General features: G+C 46.6%; 1 protein-coding gene across 4 annotated transcripts in view; it reads right to left on the bottom strand.

Moving 5' to 3' along the window:
- Nucleotides 1-24,517, bottom strand: part of DPP6 (dipeptidyl peptidase like 6) — a 1,068,014-nt gene that overhangs the window by 650,600 nt on the left and 392,897 nt on the right. The window contains exon 1 of one of the 4 annotated variants that reach the window (XM_061415288.1): nt 4,292-4,495. The exons of the other annotated variants lie outside the window; for them this stretch is intronic. Within the exon in view, the coding sequence (XP_061271272.1) occupies nt 4,292-4,342 (51 nt within the window). The 5' untranslated portion in view covers nt 4,343-4,495. Of the gene's footprint in view, nt 1-4,291; nt 4,496-24,517 lie in introns of those variants that run through there. 4 annotated transcript variants of the gene reach the window in all.

Here is a 24,517-nt window from a genome sequence, read left to right as displayed (position 1 = left end):
TATAGGTGTGGGAGTGTGTGTGCTTATTAGACATCTTTTTGTCCCAAAGAAATGTGGACAGATGAATGAAATGTTTACCCCGCAAACTCAACTACCTTTAAATGTGCAAAAGATAGCGGTAGGGCTCTTCTGTCTAGTTCTGAACGCATCAGCCAAGTTTTTGAGACTGGAAAATTGCACTAACAACATCAGATTTAGATACCCCGAAGCCACAATCCACTATTTCTTTTTCTCTCACCTCTACTGGATTATAAATTAATTAAAGCAAGAACTGTGTCTTCTTAATTTTTGTATCCCTAACACTGTCTTAGACCTCAGTGACAAGAAAGACAAGCCTGGATTTGAGAGAAAGTATATTATTTTCGCTGGTTTTATTTCTTTGAAACTAGAGTTCACTGCTCTTAGGACTGAAAATATCCCATCAGGGAATTAAAAATTCAGATGGCCATTAGATGCTTTGTCCACACTGAGGATATTCGAAGTCTTCAGCCTGAAACGCCACTTTGGGGGATTGAAGGCCTTCGTAAGTTTCACTGTACCACTTCCAACTCATCCTCTCTTGAAATGAACAGAATATTAGGAACCACCCGAACCACAATACAAACTGTAGTGCTTTCACCTTGAGAAATAACCATTAGGATCTTAGTATACAGAATGTGAGAGCTCGGGAAGGACCTTCACATAATACAATTGTTCTTGATTCTGGTTGCCCATTAGAATGATGGGGAAGGTGATGGCACCCCACTCCAGTACTCTAGCCTGGAAAATCCCATGGATGTAGGGGCCTGGTGGGCTGCAGTCCATGGGGTCGCTAGTCGGACAGGACTGAGCGACTTCACTTTCACTTTTCACTTTCCTGCATTGGAGAAGGAAATGGCAACCCACTCCAGTGTTCTTGCCTGGAGAATCCCAGGGACGGGGGAGCCTGGTGGGCTGCCGTCTATGGGGTCACACAGAGTCGGATGCGACTGAAGCGACTTAGCAGCAGCAGCAGCATTAGAATGAGCTGGGGAGCTTGGAAAAAAATATGTTGACATCAGAGGCTCCACCTGCAGTGACTCTGAGTTAATTGGAGTAGGGCAGAGCCTGGGCATAGTTGAAAAAAAAAAGCTTTCTGGGAGATTATCTTCTACTACCCAGACAGAGAATCACGCTAATTTGATCTACACTCTTCTTCGCAGTTTTACAGGTGAGAAAACCAATACTCAGGGAGGTAAAATGACCCTTTTGGACAAAACCCTGGGAAAGACGGGCTTGCGGCAGAATCCCTGCACCCTGCGCACTGCTCTAGGAGACGGCAGGGCCTCTCGGGAGCGTGGCTATGCCACAGTGCTCGGGGAGGGCCTGTTTGCTGTCACTGTCGGCAGTAATAGAGAGTCCACGGGGACAAAACAAACAACCTGTTTCGCCTCCTCGGGTGAACTGGACCAGCTTTTCCGGTGCACAGATGTCTGTCATTAAACATGTCATGTCATTAAACATCACATGCTTTCGGCTGGCATTCTATAACTGGATTCACAGATTTTCTGTGAAAACAAACCATCACTTGGCCACGGCATGCATGCAGTCTAAACAGCAGGGCCATTTAAAGCAGCCATTCCCAAAGTGTTCTATTTCTGACTATTGCAGGTGGACCAGGCCTGGGTTTGTTGAAACAACCCAACCCCCCTCTTATTTCCCCTTGCTACCAATACCCAGTCAGCCCTAAAGGAAATCAACCCTGAATATTCATTGGAAGGACTTACGCTAAAGCTGAAGCTCCAATATTTCGGCCACTAGATGCGAAGAGCCGACTCACTGGAAAAGATCCTGATGCTGGGAAAGACTGAGGGCAGGAGGAGAAGGGGAAGACAGAGGATGAGATGGTTGGATGGCATCCCTGACTCCACGGACATGAGTTTGAGCAAGCTCCAGGAGATAGTGAAGGACAGGGAAGCCTGGCGTGCTGCCGTCCATGGGGTCCCATAGAGTTGGACACGACTTAGTGACTGAACGACCACCACCAATAACAAAATATAAAATTACAGAAGTAATCATGAGTGGACTGCCATTGATCCTGACTGCAGACTACCAGGACACATCCCCTTCAAAATTGCCAGGATCCTTGGAGGAGTTTTCACTGGACTATGTGGTGGCACTGGGCTGGGGGAGATGGGAGGGGGTTCATCCAGCCCACCTTGAGATGCTGGCAAATTGGAGGAAACTGGACAATTAGCCTTGCCGTTTGCCTGTGATGCTACAAGGCTGCTCACCATTCAGGGTCTTCATCCGTTCTCTGAAACTGTTTTCGAATCTATCTCTGATTTTTAAAAATTTTATTAACAATAGGCTGAGCTATTAGCATAAAATGACCAAGAAAAGGGGGATGAATAATTCAGAATTGAGACTACAGAGTAATTACATCACCCATTTAAATCCCCATCTCTAAATAATGAAGGAAGTTCTCAGATTATTTAGAATGTGCTTCCTCGTCTGCACTGTGCCGTTGGCTCGTGAAACCCTGGATGTCTTTTTACATCGATCCGAGGCCTCCTTCCAGCGAAGAGGGCCAAGGTACTGCCGTTAGTTCGTGAGTCTGTGTGCATCAGATGACGCTAAGGGGCTGCCTTCCAGATGCAGCTTCCTGAGGGGTTCATCTGAAGCTCTGGGGTGTCAGACACAATGTTTCTAGATCACTGGAGGTGTTAATAGCTAAAATGAAACTGTCTGTGAAAGAGGAAAGGACACTCCACCATGAACCTTTCTGAGAAACAATCCAGACAGATACTGGGTGAATCGGGGGCAGAGAGTAACCTGTCTTCCATGTGCTGAGATTAACTCCCAGGGCTGGACGGAACCACTCCCTCTTCAGATGGGAAATGAAGGGCCTTAAGCACTTTTGCCCAAGATCAAGAGACTAATCCCAGAAAACCTTCACCCCAGGGCTATGCAGGGACCATATAGTGCTTCTCTAGTTTCATCACTGAAATATTTTCAACACGCTCTTCTTTGCTCAGATGAAATACCTAAACACACGTATGCATGCACATACATACATTACATATTACACATAGTCTTCTGTTTGAGGAGGAATTGTTTTGGCTCCACCCAGGTGAATGTAGATTCTGGCTTAAGAAGTAATTTCACAGCTCCTGGCAAACTCACATTATCCGTTCATTCCAAGTTCAGATAGAGAGATATCCTGACTTGCTAAGTGATTGGCTAAGCACATCTATCACATCAGGCCCTTCCCCAGTGACTCAGAGCATCACACAGGACGGAGAGCAGTTCACCTACAGTCCGAGATGTGTTCCACACATGACTCCCTGTTGCTTATTCATCTAAGGAAGTGGTTTCTATCAGGGCACCCATACACACTCAAAAATCAGAGTCAAATAACGTCAGGCAAGGTGGAAACTCACCCACATTTTCTGCATTTCGTATTAAGGACTGAAAATCACCTTCAGGGTCATGTGTTCCTTCCCAGGTGCTAAACACTTGAGGGTTTTGACTGATTGCTGGAAGGCATGGACATTCCCCACCTCCCGGAATCCCACCTTAACTACTCAGGAAGGAATACTTGTTGCTCTGAATCCAGATTCTGACAACCAAAAAAGAGCCATGATCACCAGAGATGCTTTGTCCTTCCATGAGGAGGGGCAAAAGCTGAAATTCCAGGAGCCGGCTGTTATGAGGCTGGCTTGACACCAATTCCCTCGTGACAGAGGATTATGGTAACCATCTACAGTCCATATCTCATGTTTGAAGCTTGGTGATTACAATTGCCTTTGACTCTCTAATGCTTTAATAGCGCCACACAAAGCTTGAACATTCTTTGGCTTTTTCCCTTCTAATCACCCAGGGCTTCTGATAAATTCTATAGCTGGGAAGAAAACACACAGAGACCTCACTTCCACAGGATTTTATCTGTTAGCCATCACTTTCGACACTCTTCCCAGAGGCTAAGACCAGAACACGCCGGCTGATACGTGGGGGCGGGGGCAGTAAATATACTCCGCCATCAGGCAGCAGCCCAGATTCTAGACTGCCGTTTCTAGAAAACTTTTGCTGGGAGTAAACACCCCAAGCTGAACTGACTGCTGATTGCATCTGCTGCAGATTAGCTAAAATTAAATTTGGAACCTTGGGCAAGACATCAAGCACGCACAGTGGAATCCCCCCACGTGAGCTTTGGAAGATAATGCGAATACCGCACAGCACACCCCCCCGAGCAGCTTAGCTTTTTAATTTTCCTTTCAGGAATTAAACTCCCTCTCCCCTCCAGTAAGTTGATTTGTGTCCTTTTACTCACCCTCCAAAACTGCTTTAATCTGCTCACTCTGGGCAGTCTGGACATGCTCATCTCTGTGTGTCGCCGGACGGAGGTGCATTGGCCAGGAAGACGGAGGGACTCCCTGGGCTGATGTGAAGCGGAGTGAGGGCTGATGCCCGGGGAGTCTGGCAACCAGAGACACTCCTTGGCTTTTAATACCGCTTTCCAACAACCACAGAGTCCTCCGCTCAGCACAAAGCAACCAATAGCTGCACAGGACAGTCTCAGCCTCTGAGGATCACAGCAGAGTGGAGAGACCCCTCGACCGGCCGATGGGGGGCAGAGGGAAGACCTGGGTGTTGGCAGATACCCCAGAGCAGCCTTCCCTGGCGCAGAACAGGAGGTGTTCTTCCCATGGCCCTATTTTCTGCTTCTTACTTCACCTGGGCTAAATCAGAGATCACATTCTGCTCTGGGAAAGCCAGACACTAATGATCGTCTCAGCTCAAAATGTTCAGCCTGCCTGAGGCAGAGGGTCCCCATGCTGGCCCCGCTGGCCCTGCCTTCTTGTTCTGGGTTCTGACCAGGGGCAGGTGCAGAATATGGGCCCTAATTCCTGATAAAGGGTAAATGCTGATGCTAGGTTGGCTCCATCTACTCAGGGAAAGAGAGATTTGGTCCTTATCCACTTGATCGTATGCAGAGAGAACAGGTATTTCAGAGCTGTACTAAGTGGTGTTCTGGATATGGAAGAATGTATCTACAGAAGTCCCCCACCCCCACATCTCAGGGCCCCCAGCAGAGAGGAGCCATAGGCAGAGGGACAGACCCAGAGTTCATTGTGCTCACTTCTACTCCCGTCCTGCAACAGATTCATCCCAGACATGTTCTGTGTATGCCAGCTCCATGCTGGGCACTCCCGTGTGAGCACACAGAAGCCAGCTCTGTGACTGGGATGTTTGCAGTCAGCCTGGTGTTGTAGCAATTTAATGACCTGCCATTCTCTCCTGAACAGACCAGCCCACCTCTGAGACCAAGAGCTTCTCAGGGGCAGAGGCTGGACCAGGGTCTCTTAGCGTTCTACCCAGCACCCAGCTCAGCGTGGGGACCCTGAGAACAGTCAGTGATGGAGGCAAGGAGGAGGTGGGGCCAGGGAGGAATGTACATCAGGGAGCCCCAAGACTGTCTGGGCTGCACTCAGGTGTTCCCATCATCAACCTGGAAGAGAGACTTCTCCGAGGTGATTCTACCCTTACAGAAATTTAGCCTGAAGGACTGAACACTGTTAGATAATTCATACTCAGATGCCTTTTCCAAGGTGAGGAGCCTCATCTGAACAGTGACTTCCACTCCCCACCACCACCTCTTATCTTTCATCATCAGGTAGGACACAGTGAACTCATTTCTGGGGGATTCTCTTGTTATAGGAAATTAGTACTGTGAAACTAACACATTTAGAGGGTGGTTTAGAGCCTGGGATAAAAGGAATGAGCCAAATATATCGAGAAAATCAGCTTCACTAAACCACAAAGAGCAAGGGAAGGGAGGAGGAAGAAGAGAGAAGAGTGAGGAAGGCCAGGAGGAATCGGAGACTGGGGATTCCAGTGGGCAGATGGAATCATGCTCACACAGGGCATAAGTGTCTGTGCTGGAGAAGTGAATTCCACCACTGGGAGCATCGGTCTTTAGACCAGCCTCACCTTGACCCCAAAGAGCAACTGCCAGGAAGAACACCATCTCTGGACTCAAGATAAGTGCCCGAGGGCACAGAAGGAAAGAGCAGTGAGGAAGGAAGATTCTGGAGACAGAGGAATCGAATAGGAAGCCTGCTTCCAAGATAACACCATTAGACCAGGCTGCAAAGGCAGGAGAACGTGAGGAATGGCTGCATCTGTGCTCTTCCTCTTCATCCCTCAGCTGCTGGATGAGGACCTATCCTCACGGAGAGGCAGCACTGGGCTGGTAATATGGGAAATACGCTGGATCAGACAGCACCAGGAGACACGGGTTGAAACCTCCTTGTCATCACAGAGTACCAGGAGTGGCTCCTTTCTGGAAGCTGCCTGAAGATTCATCTCTCCTTTACACATCATACGATGATCCACTGTGTGGATAGTGCTGGTTGCTGAATATTTTTGGCTCAGCATCCCTGGGCACACATCACGGGATCATTCCTGGTCCCTTTTGATAGGTGGGAAGCACGTGACGGGTCTGGTCGGTGAGCTCTGGAAAGAAGCAACGTGCCACTTCCACATCAGGCCTGACCCTGCCAGTGCAAAACACTCTCACTCTGATATGGCGATGGGCGAGGAGGTGAGACCTGCGACAGACATGTGGCTCTTCTTCCTTGAGCCTTGGAGCTCCGGGGTGTGTTTGTTACTGAAGCGTAACCTAGCCTACACTGACTGTGATGACTTGTCAATCATTTCCTTAGTTTGTCTTCTCCCAAAGCAATCAGCAATTACCCCAGAACGAAACTGTCAAGGTTTTGATGTGTGGTGCTACTCTGCAGTTTTTAAAGTCAGAAGATCAGGTTGTTCACGCTCCTGAACCCAGGCAGGATCACCCCTCAACAGCCAGACTGAGAGCCACGAGGCCGACCCCAGAGATCAGGATCAGACACTCCATGAATGAGCCACCCCTCAAGAAAAGGATGTGATAATGCCACCTGCAGCAACATGGATGGTCATAGTGAGCGAAGTAAGTCAGAGAAGGACAAACACCTTAAGACATCACTTACATGTGGGATCTAAGAAAAAGATACAAATGAGTGACTCACAAAATAGAAAGGAACTCACAGTCACAGACAACACACTTACAGTTACCAAGCGGGAAGGGAGGAGGGATAAATTAGGAGTTTGGGATTAACAGATATATACTGCTGCTGCTGCTGCTAAGTTGCTTCAGTTGTGTCTGACTCTGTGCGACCCCATAGACGGCAGTCCACAAGGCTCCCCCGTCCCTGGGATTCTCCAGGCAAGAACACTGGAGTGGGTTGCCATTTCCATCTCCAATACATGAAAGTGAAAAGTGAAAGTGAAGTCGCTCAGTCGTGTCCGACCCTCAGCGACCCCATGGACTGCAGCCCACCAGGCTTCTCCGCCCATGGGATTTTCCAGGCAAGAGGACTGGAGTGGGGTGCCATCGCCTTCTCCGAGACTAGTGTATATAAAGTAGAAAACCAACGAGGACTTACTGTATGGCACAGGGAACTACAGGAGGAGGAAAGGGCACCCACTCCAGTGTTCTCGCCTGGAGAATCCCGCGCACAGAGGAGCCTGGTGGGCTGCCGTCCACAGGGTTGCACAGAGTCGGACATGACTGAAGCGGCTTAGCGTGCATGCGCAGGGAACTATACTCAGTACCTTGTAATAATCTATAAAGAAAAAAATTTGAAAAAGGACACACACACATATACTTGTTGTTTAGTGCCTAAGTCGTGTCTGACTCCTTGGCGACCCCACTGACTGTAGCTTGCCAGGCTCCTCTAATCACAGGATTTCCCTGGCAAGAATATTGGAGTGGGTAGCCATTCCCTTCTCCAGGGGATCTTTCCAACCCAGGTATTGAACTCATGTCTCCTGCATTAGCAGGTGGATTCTTTACCACTGAGTTACCAGGAAAGCTTTTATATATATATATATATATATATGTATGTATGTGTATATATATATATAACATTATTGTATACCTGAAACTAACACAATACTTTAAATGAACCATACTTCAATAAAAATAAAAATTAAAAAAATAAAATGGAGAGGCACGATTTAAGTCCACATACAGAAGTAAGGGATCCAAGTGAGGGCTTATAAGCTAATAGTCTAGCACCTTCACTGGAAAAGACCCTGGTGCTGGGAAAGACTGAAGGCAGGAGGAGAAGGGGACGACAGAGGATGACATGGTTGGATGGCATCACCGACTTGATGGCCCGCGTGCTGCAGTCCACGGGGTTGCAAAGAGCTGGACACAACTGAGTGACTGAACCGGTAGCACCTTCTATCCTGAACATATTTGTAAACAAAGCTGTACGTTGTCCGCCACTTGTGTCCAGGAGAAGCCTCATGCGGTGAGCTTGGCGTCTTCCCCGCCGTCGGATGGAGGGAGAGAGGGCTCAGGACACTAACTTTCAGCTGTCACTGATGAGCCAGTGATATTTAGGTCATTCATATTTGAGACTCTGATGTTTCGCTCAGAACCAACACTGGGAAATTCCTGGCCCCAGAGCAGGCGAGGGCAAAGAGTTACCATTGGGATGTAGAGGGGTGGGGAGACTTTGAATGCCTCTCAAATTATGCCCAGTCACCACCGTCTGGACAGCAGTATCCTCTTCCTATTTGAAGCGCAGTAGGACATTATTTCTGGGAAGGCAATGGCACCCCACTCCAGTACTCTTGCCTGGAAAATCCCGTGGACGGAGGAGCCTGGTAGGCTGCAGTCCATGGGGTCGCTAAGAGTTGGACTCAACTGGTTGACTTCACTTTCACCTTTCAGTTTCATGCATTGGAGAAGGAAATGGCAACCCACTCCAATGTTCTTGCCTGGAGAATCCCAGGGACGGGGGAGCCTGGTGGGCTGCTGTCTATGGGGTCGCACAGAGTCGGACATGACTGAAGTGACTTAGCAGCAGCAGCAGCAAGACATTATTTTAATTGGAGAAAAAAAAAACCGAGATAAAGAAGTGGTCATAATCTTATGAGTGTAAAGATTTTACTGGAATTTGAAAGCTCTCACAAGCCATTTTCAAGGACTGTGGCCTGTATTTGGGAGTCGAAATGCATCGGGTCTGTACGTCATTTATATATCATGTCAATATGGAAACCGAGCAAGTTAATACATTCAGGGCTCTTCAACATTCCATTTAAGTCATAAGTTAAGCAACACAGAGAGCTACAGGAACTGATACTGCTGACAAAATGATTCCAAGCCAGCGGACGTGACTTCTAGTATTTCCCCTTTAAAAAGTCTTTGAAGTAAGACCTGTGGGCTAAGCACTGAGAAAAGCTGATTAATATTTAATTCCTGGCTGATAAAAATAACGTGAGCTTGAGTTTATATGATTTTGGAAAGGTAGGTATGATGGATCTATAACCCTGGAAACAGACCATGGAGAACCTTCCCATCAGAAGAACTTTAAGTCACTGGAAAATCTGGGGAAGAAAACATAGGTCTCATTCTTCACCATATAAAGCTTTACAAAATGATATTCTGCCATGGTTATCATATATTTTTCAAGTCATTTGTAGTTTTGTGATCCGGGTGACTTCTAAGAAAAGGATATAGAACTCACATATTTTGTTAATAAGCCATATTTTCAAAAGTACCTTGGACTTCCCTGCATTTCTACAAAGAAAGGGTTTTTCAATGTTTTAAATCAGAATCGGCTTGTGGGATTCCAAGTCTCTGTGACATTGCAGGCAAACCAAGAATTGCAACGTCATTTTTAGCTTAAATGTTCTCAAATATAACATGAATAATTTATTGATTTTTAAATAAGTGAGTCTATCTTCACTTAAATTTTCACCTTATTAAAATGGTCTAAAGTGAATAGGCTCAAAGCGATCACAAAATACTGTGCAATACTGCTGAATGAGAGATGACACGGAAGATAAACAACTAAGAATGTTGTTTTACATTTTCAAAAGATGTACGTGACATAAAATCAGGTCGGCTTCCCAGGGAAAGCCAGTGATTACTAGTATGTGTAAGACACAATAAGCCTTACAACCAAACTAGGGTTTTGATTCTGGGGGGAAAAGGAGGTGACAGCCGTGACTGATTCTGGTTTGATGGGCGAGGGAGCTGGAGGTCATGGATAACAAAAGCTGTATAGTCTCCCCTGAGTTATAGATAATTATAGATTACTTATTATTTGATTTTCAGAACAATCATGAAGTAATCACTTTTATTCAGAATGACTGGATTTTAGGTAGCCAAGAATTTCCCTCCAGAATATCAACACCCAGATCTATGGCGTCCAATCCAATGTAAATAACCATCTCAAGACACACAGTGTCGAATCTGACTCCACTGGCCACTTAAATATTCTTCACTCAAGCTTTACATGAACACACGGCACTACCATCTTGAACCTTCATTTTAGCCTCTCTTTGCTCTGCAGTAATCTACAAATTCAGGTGTGCAAGAATACCCAATCCTTATTTTCTTTATAATATCTGATGTTCTGTCCGACAGAATGAGAGGCAGCTCAGTCTTGCTCACCACTAGGGATCCCCCAGGACTGGTGCAGGTCTGCGGGTTTCTGCAGTGCTAAAGCCCAGGGAGGGGCCTTCAGGCCATTTGTCACGGGTTACAGGATGTTATGTCTTTCTGCATCATTCCTTTAAGTGTGGTAATCCTGCTGCTTTGGGGCTGCCGGGGGACACAGAACACTTTGGAGGGGCTATGCGCCAAGGAGCCCAGGACTCGGTCTCCAAAAGGGCACCATCAAGCCTTCCCCTCGGCGTCATGCCGCTTCCCTTGGGCTACATCTTGAATCAACACACAGACGCTGCTCCAGGCAGTCATGCCAACTTCTCTTTTTGGTCTGGGGCGATTTCTTCTCATACTGCTTCCAAAGGCTCTCCAACCTCCCCGCCCAGAATGGGACCCTTAGACATAAACTGAAAAGGGCTGTCACAGAATGAGACAGGGGTCTTTTCATGGCATCAGTATTTACAATAGCCAAGAAACAGACACAACCTAAACGTCCATCGACAGATAAATGGGTAAAGAAGACGTCGTACATAATATAATAGAATACTACTTCACCAAAAAAAGAATAGAATTTGGTTATTTGCAGAGATGTGGACGGACCTAGAGACTGTCATACAGAATGAAGTAAGTCAGAAAGAGAAAGACCAATGTGTTATTATACAACACATATATGTGGAATCTGAAAAAAATTGTATAGATAATCTTATTTACAAAGCAGAAATAGAGACCCAGATGTAGACATCAATCACATGGGTTTCAAGGAGGAAAATGGGGGTGGGATGAACTGGGAGACTGAGATTGACTATATTGAGTATACACACAGTAGTGTGTATTAAATAGACAGCAGGGAACTCTGCCCAATGCTCTGTGGTGACAAAGAGGGAATATATGTATATGTGTGTGGCTGCTTCACTTTGATTTACAGCAGAAACTAACCCAACACTGAAAGAAACTATACTCCAATAATTTGTTTACTTGTGGAATTCTATATGAATGTTAGCTATACCTTGCAGGACAGAGTCATAGCTGATGACTTCCTTCTCATCTACAGGGACCTGTGGTTGAGGCCCTGCCTTTAGAAGTGCACTGAAACGGAGGCTTTACCTAGAGTCAGTGTCTTCCGGAGAGTTCTTTCTGTAAGTAGCCCTGACTTCCTAAAACTACAACATGTCCGCGAGGGATGGGTAGAGAAAGTCCATTTGTTGTACTTTCCTGCCTTCCTGTGGCTTTTGGCTTTGTGGTCAGAGACTGAAGAGGTGAGCCAAAGAAAACAATAATATGATGATGGTCAGCATGAAAGCACTTTAAAAGGGGCGTGGGGATCCTTGAGGCCTCGGGTATTTCAGAGTTTGCTCAACAACGACTTCTTTGCTTCCTGATCAAACGGTGAAGGTTAACCTCCGGGCAGCAATTGCAGGATGTTGTCTCTGCAAAGGTTTTGTCTCCAAATTGGCAGTGACCTTTTGTTCTTCAAAGCTCATTGACCAGAAGTGTGCAAATTCTCCCTTCTGTGGGCATGAAGTCTCACCAAGACTTGAAATTGACTCTCACGATCTGGGCAGGCTCACCTCTTGGTGTTCTGGGAGGGGCCCTGGCTGGTCAGAGGGCTGGATGCTCGGATGCAGGCGGTGTGGTTCCCTAGAAAGAGCCCCGGACGGGGAGTCAGGGCCTTGGTGTTCCTGCCTCAGCTCTCACAGTTACGAGTACGGTGTGTTTACCTTTCCTCTCTGAGCCTCATTTTTCTTTACTGCCAAAGATACTACTTTCTGTGTGTCGGTGTGTTATTCCAGGCACTACAGATACTTTGCAGAGTACTTGAGCACCATTACCATCACCACCTTGGCTGGCAAGGCAGGCAAGTTTGGGTAAGGGAAGAGCTCTTCATTTCAAAGTGTTGGTCTCTCAGTCGTGTCTGGCTCTTAGTGACCCCATGGACTGTAGCCCGCCAGGCTCTTCTGTCCGTGGAATTCTCCAGGCAAGAATACTGGAGCGGGTAGCCACGCCCTTCTCCAAGGGATCTCCCAGACCCAGGGATCAAATTCGGATCTCCTGCATTGCAGACAGATTCTTTACCGTCTGAGCCATCAGGGAAGCACTTCTCTTTAAAACCAATCTCAATTATTCATACCAGAGATGATTCTTTAAAAAATATAAACAGAGACTTCCTTGGTGATCCAGTGGTTAAGACTTGGCTTTCCAATGCAGGGGGTGCAAGTTTGATCCCCAGTCGGGGAACTAAGATCCCACATGCAGCAGGGTATGGCCAAAAAGTTCCAAGAAACAAATGTCCCCCTTTCTAGGGAAAATCATCAGCAAATTCACCCAGTGACTCCAAACCATGCTCACTCGTGGGCAGGGTCCTTGGTAAGGGTTTGGACACATCTGCAAACACCCTTCAGCTCTAGTCCCACTCCAGCTTTCCTTAGCATCCCTTCATCCTTTTTATTCCTTTATCACCACTTCCAGTTTTTAAAACTACATGGGGCCTCTCTGGTGGTCCAATGGGTAAGGATCCTCCTGCCAATCCTGGGGACACAGGTTTGATCCCTGGTCCAGGAAGATCCCACATGGAGTGGGGTGACTAAGCCCACACGCCATTAACTATTGAGCCTGTGCTCTTGAGCTGGGGGGCCACAACCACTGAAGCCCACGTGCCCAGGGCCCATGCTCTGCAAGGAGAGGTGCCACTGCAATGAGAGGCCCTTGCACCTCAGTGCAGAGCAGCGCCGCGCTCACCGCAACTAGAGAAAGTCTGCCCGCAGCAAGGAAGACCCAACACTGCCAAAAATCAATCAATCAATCAGTCTTAAAAAAAACAAAAACACTATATAGGCATTCTGGCTTTCCTCCTTGCCTTTCTCTGAAGACTGGATTGAAGACAGCATATCACTTTAACTCCCATTGCTTAAGCTTCCTTTCTCACCATGTCTCACTGTTGAAGATAATACTGAAGACACTTTCCTTACACGGCATGATTGCTCTGCATCATTCACTACCTTATCCTATAAGCAAGACATCCCTTTCTATACATCTACAGCCAGCTTCCTCTATTTCGTACGTATTTATCTCTGGGAAATGCTCAAAGGAACTTTATCCTCTACTGAACACAGTGAATGTTTCCCATGTCACACTGAACGGGTCCCCAGATGGAAGGAAGCATGTCCCTGAGACTCTCTTCCGTGGCTGGTGAGGTCTCCTCTGCGCCCTGCCTGCACCACTGTTTACAGCGTTGCCTGGTAACTGGCACGCCAGGCAAGCAGACAGGAAGTATGTGTAGAGGAGTCCCAGTTGATCGGAGAGTACCAGACAAAGGTTTGAAATTCACAGAGTCAGATTAGAGCAGTGTTTCTCAAATATCTATGATCTTTGTCATCCTTTACATGGTGATCCTGTATGCACACCTGTGAAAATGTGCACGCGCACACACACACACACAAACAAAACTTTCACTAAACATACTTATCTTTTCCATTTACTTCTATTTTTTTTTTGAAAACACCACACTCCCTGCCCATATATATGGAGATTCTGAGTCAATAAATGTGAGGTGATCCATAGAACTCTACACTTTTCACTTATTTCCTGAAAATGCAGTTGGTTTCCAGAAAGTCTTTCGCTGGTAGCACTGAATTAAAACTTACATTTTCACTCAATTCACTTGGTGAGGGCAGATTTCTAAGACGGAACTCTGCCATATATTCCTGAAATGTCAATTAACTTCATCTTATTCCATGGAAATCAAATACATATTTCCCTCTTAGCTCAGCTGGTAAAGAATCCACCTGCAATGCAGGAGACCACGGTTTGATTCTTGTGTTGGGAAAATCCGCTGGAGAAAGGATGGCTACCCACTCCAGTATTCTTGGGCTTCCCTTGTGGCTCAGCTGGTAAAGAATCCGCCTGCAATGCGGGAGACCTGGGTTCCATCCCTGGCTTGGGAAGATTTCCTAGAGAAGGGAAAGGCTACCCACTCCAGTATTCTGGCCTGGAGAATTCCATGGCCTGAATAGTCCATGGGGTTGCAAAGAGTCGGACACAACTGAGTGACCTTCACTTTCACTTTCACTTTTCAGCTAGGGACTCTGTCCATGGACCGTGTCCCACGTTGGTCAGAAAGAGGGCGAGGCAAAAACTTGTGATGAGATAAAAATCAGCCACAACTATGAGCTAATGACCTGACAGTGAATAGGGTGTGTATTTGGCTTCTGTTGCTGTAACCAGTTGCCACAAACTTAGTGGTTTAAAGCTGAACTCACTTATCATCAGGTAGTTCTGTAGGGCAGAAGCCCAGCACAGTGTGGCTAGATTCTCTGCTTAGAGTCTGACAAGATGGAAACCTGATTCAAAGAGCTGACTCCCTGGAAAGGACCGTGACGCTGGGAAAGACTGAGGGCAGGAGGAGAAGGGGACAACAGAGGATGAGATGGGTGGATGGCATCACTGACTCAAAGGACATGAGCTTGAGTGAGCTCTGGGAGTTGCTGATGCACAGGGAGGCCTGGCGTGTTGCAGTCCATGGGATCGCAAAGAGTCAGACATGACTAAGAAACTGAACAAGGTAGAAATCAAAATATCAGCAGGACCAGGTTTCTTTCGGGGGCCCTGGGGAAGAATGTACTCCCAAGCTCATTCTGTTGGCAGGATCCTCTTTTGTTTTTAAGAGCTCATGTGGTCACACTGTGCCCACCCAGATAATTCAAGATAACTCCCTGTCTTAAGGTCCACTGGCTAGGAACTTAATTCCACCTGCAAAGTCCCTTTGCCGTGCACTCTAAAACAACCATGGGTGTGACACCAGAGGACAGACATTATGGGAACCAAAATTCTGGCTACTATAGTGGGCCAGTAACATCATTGTTTTGTGTGGCGGGCAGTGTTAAATATTAAGAATAAATCAAGCATAAGAAATTATAACTGGGAGATAACTCCATATGGTGTGATATTTAAACTAAACAAAAATTTAAAACTAAAATAAATAAAAATCAAATTAATGAGGTTTTGCCCTGTTGAACATCAGTTCATCCAGAAGTCTTTCCATAGGCAAATAAGTGATTCAAACGCAGTGGTTAAAGTTTCAGTGGTTGGGAGCCAGCAATATTATTCTTGAATAATATTATTTCCATAGTTTGCTTTCCCAATGCACAGCTCAGAGAGGTAGCTATGTGGATAATAACACTCCTTGGCCATGCATGCCAACGTCCTTTGTTGCTCAGCTACCACTGCTATGCATCCTCCCGGGCTTTGCCACGGCTTGATACTGGCTTTGCTTGAAAACCAAGTTCTGAACATGTCCAACTGGCCAAATCACTATCAATTCCAACCTTACTGAATTAAACATGAAGCAGTGGGTTGAAGAGGGCAGGAGGAGAAGAGGGCAACAGAGACTAAGATGGGTGGATAGCATCACCGACTCAACGGACATGAGTTTGAGCAAACTCTGGGAGATAGCAAAGGACAGGGAAGCCTGGTGTGCTGCAGTCCATGGGGCCACAGAGTCAGACACGACCTAGTGACTGAACAAGAGTGGGTTCAAGAAGGGACTCTAGAAGAAATAAGAGGAGAAAGGAGGAGAGAGAAGAAGAAACACATGAGAGAAACGAAGGGAAGAAGTTACAATGAGATAATAGAGATAGGAGGAGGGAAGAGGGGGAGAATGAGGGGTGGAGGGGAAGGATGCGAAGGGGAAGACAGATCTTGAGAAGCTGAAAATTAACAACCTGTATTCATCATAGAGAACCAAATCTCCACTTAAATATATACAAGTAAGTTATTTAAACCCGGGGGTATTGATTTATCTACAAAGAGCCAGGTTTATGGTAATCAAGAAATGATGATAAAAGCAAACTCTAAGCAAAACAAAACATTCCTAGGGAGGTCTGTGAACACGGTAGGCAAAATCTGAGATGCTAACGTGTCTTGGTCTTAATATCATCATTAGTGATAGCAGACTGTTTCTCAACACGCCTAAATACCGAAGGTTAATTTCTAACATTTGTCATTCAGTCACTCAGTCATGTCTGACTCTCTGTGACCCCATGAGCTGCAGCATGCCAGGCTTCCCTCCTGCCCTCAGTCTTTCTAACATAGGCATCTGCATTATAAAAATATACAATGCCCCAGAGATCTGCTTCATGACAATGTGAATATACTCAACACTACTGAGTCCCAGGTACACTTACAATGTCTAAGACAGCTCATGTTGCCCGCCGTTTACCACAATTTTGAAAAAAGGTGCCATTCCCTATAAATGGATCAACTCACCTAATTCTCCCCAACCGTATAAGACTGGTACTCTTATCATTTTCTTTTTCTAGAGGGAAAACTAAAACTTTAGGGAAGTAAGAGACTTGTCCAAACTCATGCAGCTTATGGGAGTGGAACTGTCATTCAAAACAAAACAGTGTGATCCAAGTCCCTTGGTGTTAATCATTTTACTCTTCTCTCACTCAAAAACCAATTTAAATAAAGAAGGAAAATAAATATGTATTTAAAAAATAATCTATGACTAGAAGGATGATAGAGAGGCATGTGCAGCAAATAGAATTTTAGGCAACAAACCCGCATCCCTAGGAAAACAAAAAAGTAGAAGGCCATCATATAAATGGATGCATATCCGGAGTTTTAAAAGTGAGATTTGCACAAGATACATAGAACAGGGGTTTCCCAGGCTAGTGGTAAAGAACCTGCCTGCCAATACAGTGGGACATAAGAAACATGGGTTTGATCCCTAGGTCGTCGGGAAGATCCTCTGGAGGAGGGGATGGGAACCCACTCCAGTATTCTTGCCTGGAGGAGTCCATGGACAGAGGAGCCTGGCTGCCTAGGGTCCGTGGGGTCTCAAAGAGTTGGACACGACTGAAGCAACTTAGCAAGCATGCACATAGAACGTTTTACAGCTGATGTAGGGGGAAGAGCCCTTACACCCCGAAGCTGCCTCACCCGACCTGGGCGAGCATTCCTCAGTGAGCCCAGAGCAACAGTGAGCCTGCATTCACTAAAATATAAATTCTGTTTCTTTCCCCTTCAAGGATGTAGACATAAAAATTGAAGCACAAAATTCCTGTCTGCCTATTTCACTTAGAAGTTTCACTCATTCTTCTAAACCTTCTTTCTGTGAAACTAATTATGATGGCTTTCATTTCACCCACGCTGGCACAGTCAGAAACTATTTTTGTTATACAAACACCCATAATGTCACTGCTGTTGGTATAAATTAACCAGGACTTCAGTTAGGCCAAGAAACAAACCCTATTTACCAAAATCCCTTGGAAAGAAATGAAAGTAGTTAGGATTTAAGATTCATTCTCACATAACCCACCAGGAAATCTATTTACTCCAAACACTGTTTTTTAAATGCAGAAATAGCCTGTTATTTGCTACCGTTTCTCTCTCATTATGGATTTTTAACAAATAAAATAGATTTTTGATGAAGACACACTTGTAAATAACATTCTCTCTTAAAGCTTCCAACAACCATGGTTTCAAAACTTGGGAAAGCCCATCACAGTTCTTTATGCTAACTTTCTAAGCTGTGGTCTAAGGCACTTTAAGGCAAGAAGGTCAAGAGTGAGAGTTATGGTTAAATACTCTGGTGTGCAGATCTGTGAAGCTGATAACAACATGCAAAGATTCACACAGTACAATTCTGTCTACCTGGAATCTTCTTTATCTATTTCTTTACATAATAAGCTGCATAAAAAGACACTTGTTTCATTAATCTCCCTCTCATGAGATCATTTGCAATATCACCATTAAAATTTTTTTAATCGAGGTTCTTACCACTCCTTGATATTTTATTATTTATGTTATTTGTTTATTTACTCCTTCCTTATATTACTTCCAAAATACTCCAGAGTCCTTGGCACATGTTTGAAAGTGAAAGTGATGGTTGCTCGGTTGTGTCCACTCTTTGCAACCGCATGAACCGTAGCCCACTGGACTCTTCTGTCCATGGAATTTTCCAGGCAAGAAAACTGGAGTGGGGAGCCATTCCCTTCTCCAGGGGATGTTCCTGACTCAGGGATCGAACCTGGGTCTCCTGCGTTGTAGGCGGATTTTTTACTGCCTGAACCACCAAAGAAGCCCCGGTACATATGGGGCGCTCATTAAATGTCTGTGGCATAAATGAGTGAAGGAAAGGAGGGACGAAGGAAGAAGCACGGTGCCACAGAGTCTGTGTACAATATTGGAATGTGGCTCATTCAGAGGGAGGCATGTTCTTTTTAATGGGAGACAGAAACCAAAGCAGACTAGACCTTGGGCTCTCTTTGGGTAATAGAACCTTTCTCAAACCCACTGTGTGCATTTATCAAATGGGAATAATAGTGTTCACCCCGTTTCACTCATTATACTAGTGAGGAAAACAGAAAATAATTCATCAATGTAAAGGGAAAAAAACTACCATCCCAGAGGCTCTGCATTTTAAGTACCCAGGGACAATGTTTCCTTTCAATTCTCTCTATATGAATATATAGTTGGACCATGATCGGAAGTAGAGGGAACAGCAGAGTTGTTCTGAGTGTCACAGGTTCTGGTGGGGACACTTGGACTCTACTGGGGGATTATCAAGGTCAAAGTGACACTGGAAAATGTTCCACTTGGCCCTGGGCTGTGATGCAGTTCTCAGCAGAGGCCTGCCTTTGTTCTGCTTGCATCTTATGTGCCCCCTAGGACTGGGGACGGAGTGGGATGGAGTTGGAAGATGATAACAAGCTTGCCAACAAAGGTCGTCTAGTCAGAGTTAGGGTTTTTCCACTAGTCACGTACGGATGGTGACAGATGCTGGGAAAGATTGAGGGCAGGAGGAGAACAGGGTGACAGAGGATGAGACAGTTGGATGGTATCTCTGACTCAATGAACATGAGTTTGAGCAAACTCTGGGAGATGGTGAAGGACAGGGGAATCTGCTGTGTTGCAGTCCATGGGTTGCAAAGAGTCGGACATGATTGAGTGACTGAATGAACTGAAGTAACAATGAGGGCTTCCCAGGTCGCACTAGTGGAAAGGACCCACCTGCCAATGCAGGAGATGCAAGAGAGGCGGGCTCGATCCCTGGGTCAGGAAGATCCCCTGGAGAAAGAAACAGCAACCCACTTCAGTATTCTTGCTTGGAGAATCCTATGGATAGAGGAGCCTGGCGGGCCACAGCCCATGGGCTCACAGAGTCGGACACGACTGAGTGACTTAGCACCAGCACAGCACCAATGACGATGAAGATGATGACGATGATGAGATGATGATGATATTAGCTGACATTAACAACGATATACTTTGTACTAGTCACTGCTCTGATGGACTAATTCACTTAAGTCATCCAATAACCCAGCGGCTTCCCTGGTGGTTCAATGGTAAATAATACGCCTGCCAATGTAGGAGACACAAGGATTGATCCCTGAGGCAGCAAGATCCCCTGGAGTAGGAAGCCACCCCCCTTGGACAGAGGAGGCTGGCAGGCTACAGTCCGTGTGGGGTCGCTAAAGAGTAGGGTGTGACTTAGCGACTAAAACAAGCAAAAATAACAAATAATCCTGTGAGGTAGATGTTGTCCTCATCATTTTTAAGGTCACTGAGACACAGAGAAAAAACTACAATCTTTCTACAGCCACATAGCTAAAAGGTACCAGGACTTGAACTCAGGTGCTCTGAATCAGGCTTAACAACTGCTCAGTTCTGTCTCACGAAGAAGTGGGGACCAGAGTGGCAGCCTGATTCCCACCAGCTCCCTCTGCGGTCATGTGCCCCATCTTCTCTCTTCGGGAGACAGATTGCACCCCTGCTTCAGTGTGGTAGGGTCACTCAGGACGCATCCAGTACTTCACTGACTTACTATAGGACTGTATCAGGCGTGGGCATAGGATCTATGCCAGGCCAATAGGATGCTTGCCTGAGAACTCCAAACTGAGGCTGGAGAAAAGAAGCCTTCTTTCCTGTCCACACAGAGACCGAGGAGGAGACTCTGGGATAGTCGGTGGTCACTTCCTCACATTCCCTAAGAGGAGAAGCCAGCGGATGAAGCAGAGGGTGAAGGGAGGGAGTCTTAGCTGCACCTGAGGCCTGGTTCAGCCAACCCCAACCAGCCCCACTCTTGCCCAAGTGAGAGCTTCTTCCTTTTCTCAAGTTGAGATACATCATTTGCTACAGAAATATACCTCCACTCAAAGTATCTAAGGGGCTTCCCTGGTGGCTCAGATAGTAAAGAATCTGCCTGCAGTGTGGGAGACCTGGCTTCCCCTGGAGGAGGAAATGGCAGCCCACACTAGTATTCTTGTCTGGGAAGTCCCATGGATAGAGGATCCTGGAGGTCTACAGTCCATGGGGTCACAGAGGGCTTCACTATCAGGGCTTCCCTGGTGGCTCAGATGGTAAAGAATCTGTGTGCAATGAAGGAGACCTGTGTTCAATCTCTGAGCCAGGAAGATCCTGGAGAATGGAATGGCAGCCCACTCCAGTATTCTTGTCTGGGAAGTCCTGTAGACACAGAAGCTTGGCAGGCTACAGTCCATGGGGTTGCAAAGAGTCAGGTGTTTATTTTTAGAGAAAGACATGTCACATTCCTCCACAAGTCACTAAAGAACCTGAGTGGCCAGACCTGATGTCAATGGAACATGCATCGAGTTAGATTCAATGATTAAGAGACCACTGACTCTGAAGACCTGCATAAAGGCCCATGTCAAATGTCTTGTTTTGGAAGTCAGAGCTTCAGCCTTGGCCTGGAGGCCTGCCATCTGCTGGAGATCCGTTGGCCTTAGTTCCAATTGCTGCCTCCTCCTGGGTCGAGAAGGACGGGCCACTGTGCACACAGCTCTGCCTCAGAGCCAAGCAGGCAGAGGGTGGCCCAGAACTACACTCGGTGTATTTTCTTCACTGCCCACATATTCCACAGGGTGGACCAGCAGGCTCTACCAGGGTGATCAATATGCTTACGTGTCCCTGGATCAGAATGGCTGGCCTGGATAAAACAGCTCATTTATTTTATTGATCTTGTGTATCTACCTAGAATGGGAGTAATAGGGCCTTCTGGGCTCTTCCGTCTCCCCTCTGTCTGGGCTGCCACCGTCTCAGACCCTGAGCTGATGTTCTGTGGACTCCACAACCTCAAGGGAGAGCGAGAGTTTTAATTGCAGTGGCTCTCTCCTTCCTTGGAAGCTGGTGTTATCTTTAGCTGTCCATCTGTCTCCAAAGCCTGCCTGCCTCTGCCTCAACTGAATCTAATAGAAAGAAACATATTTGCTCACTGATAAAGGCTCCAAATGAGATTGGATGGGGGCCCAGAAAGCAGTAGCATCAGGAGGAAAGTTGCCTGACAGGTGCGAGACGGGCCAGTCTGTCCTGGGGAAGAACAGCAGCAACGGCTCCAAGTGGACCCTGAGCCTTCAGCCCTGGGAGACTACGGGCTGAGGAAAGTCAAGGTTGCCTACCACGGGCACCGGTCCATCTATTCTGCTTCCAGGCTCTCTGACTTCAAGCCTCACATTTCATCTCACTTAAACCTCGCTTACTCCCCTAAAAATGGGGATACTAATAACTGTCCTCCAGGCATTTTGCAGAGATTCAAGGGTACCCCTTGTGGTGAGCAGTTCAGAAACAGGAGTGCTGTTTAACAAAATGACAAAGTCATCAAATCCATGGAAATATCTGAATTCTTGCTGAATCAAAACAGAGCTGGATGTGGTAGGACCCGGAGCTCAAATGCCCCTTGAAAATAGCTACCAGAGACTTCCCTGGCAGTCCAGTGGTTAAGACTCTGAGCTTCCAGTGCAGGGGTGGCAGGTTCAATCCCTGGTTGGGGAACTAAATTCCCACATGTCGCGAGGCATGGCCAAAAAAGAGAAAAAGAAAACATCTACTAACTGTCCTGGGAATCCTAGCCTCAGAAAGGGTCTGCAATTAATGGAAGGTACAGATCCAGTTAAGAGAGCCAGCCTGAGAAGCACCAAGCTCCATGAGCTCGTGTGGCCCTTCTGGACAGCAGTTCGTGTTGGAAGCTGTAAAATGTTTGTGCAAAGGAGTTTAGCTCCTCCAATCTCAAGATGTGGCTGAAAATATGAAAGCCTTTCCAAGGGATCATTCACCTTGGGGAAAATACATCACCTCAGCAAGGGAGCTCATGCTCAGAAGCGGAAATGTCAGCTGAAAATATTCTCAGCATGGCTTTGCTCAGCACCCACCTTCATTCATGCAGGAGTTTGACGTTCATTTGAGAAGCTCCCTAGAAAATGCCAGTTGCTAAGCATTAGTTTTTCTATGCAGCTCAGCCCTGAGGATGTGGGTGATTTCTTCTCTAGTACTTACTTTTAATTTAACTGAACTCTCTCCCCTCAGTGTCTTATACACTGCTCCTGTTCCCATCAGACGACTGTGTGGCTCCTGACTGATCGGAAGGCAATACTGCCATAAGATAACCTGGGGGCAAAGGGTGGTCTCCCAGTGGTGGTTTTCCTGAAGACCACGCCCACAGTTTGGATAGATGCGAGGGTGCAGAGGAAGAGATTACCCAGCACAGATCTGCGCACGGGCACACACATTCTTGCAATTTACTTCTAATCTTTCTCATGAAGAATACACCCCTCTCTGCTTCTATGCCCCAAGCATCCAGAACAGGGCTAGATTTTTTTCCCACCATGCTCTATGCGGCATGTGGGGTGCTGGCTCCCCAACCAGGGATCGAACCCGTGCCCCCTGCACTGGAAGTTCAGAGTCCCAACCACTGGACCACCAGGGAGGTCCCCAGGTTGGAGTTTGAGCAGATACTTATTAGATCCTTGCTGACCAGTGGAGGAAAAGGCAAGGCTGCCTTTGAAGACAAACAGGTGAGTAACTCCCTCTCAATTAGTAAATAGAGGCGTATCCATTTTATCTTATGCAAGTCTGGGGACTTGAGAATGTAGACATCAGTCTCACGTGTTTGCATTTATTTGCATGCGTGTCCTGACCAGCTGACCTGGTGGGAGTGAATCTAGAGAAATATCACAGACTCTCCACTGACTGTACCCCTTCCAGAAGCCCAGTGTCCTTCCCCTAAGGCCCATGTGTTAAAATCAACAGCAGCATGACCTGGCCATGCTCCCTGGTACCCGGTATCTGAGAGAATCTCGGATTTCAGTGGCTCCTAGCAGGGGAAGAAGTGATGCTGAAAAAAAAACTCAGGACGCACCTCTTCCTGGAGACTAGAAATGTGTCACCATCTTTACAGTGGCCAGAGTTACATGCTCGCCTGTGGAGCACCTTCCAGCTTTCTCCAAGCATAATGACACACAGGTTACTTTCGGCTTACATTTTTTTTTTTTTTTTGGAAGCCATCCATTGTTAGTCCTACTCAAGGTGATAGGGAGAAACATGGGAGAAAGGAGGCAAGACACGTAGGATGGGCAGGAACCGATAAGTGGAAAGAGCTAGACAGGCTGAGGAACCAGAAAGGGGGCGTTAAAGAAAAGCTGGCAAGAGAAAAAGGAAGGAAGAGAAATCAGAAAGGCAAAGCTCTCGGTAATCCAGGAAACACCTGCACTTTGTTCAAATCCACATGGGAAATACGAGCCTTTGCTGGGGAAGCTGGTAGATGATCCTTCCTTTAGACACACATGGCACTCCATTGTGCCACCTGTGACAGCAAAGTAAACAAGGAAAGCGCAGAACGTGTGCCTCCGTCTCCATCAGACCATGGGTGCACTGAAGAGGTCAGGCATAGCTGGGACCCAGCACAGCGCCCGGCAAACAGCTGCTGTACATAGCGGCCCATGCGCGTTGACTTGTTGAGTAAATGGGTGAATAAACTGGACACGAAAGAGGAAGATGTAGGGAAGAAATGGGAGGATGCTCAGGATTCAGTTTCAGAACAATCCTTCACGTGCAAGCTCACAGCCAAACCTTCACACCAAGACTTCTTGATGCTGGACCTCCAGACAGTCCTTCCCTTCCCATAAGCACCTACAGAACTCAACTTGTGTCCTGTCCTTGGACACTTTCCTTGAATAGCCTCATGTCTCTAACTGGTATATGCTCTTCTCCCACCAACAAGACTGCATGCAATGGGAAGACAGGCACTAACTGCCA

This window comes from Bos javanicus, chromosome 4 (assembly GCF_032452875.1).
Source record: "Bos javanicus breed banteng chromosome 4, ARS-OSU_banteng_1.0, whole genome shotgun sequence".
NCBI lineage: Eukaryota > Metazoa > Chordata > Mammalia > Artiodactyla > Bovidae > Bos > Bos javanicus.
The sequence above is the reverse complement of the archived record's forward strand: the minus strand, read 5'-3'. Positions and strand labels throughout refer to the sequence as shown.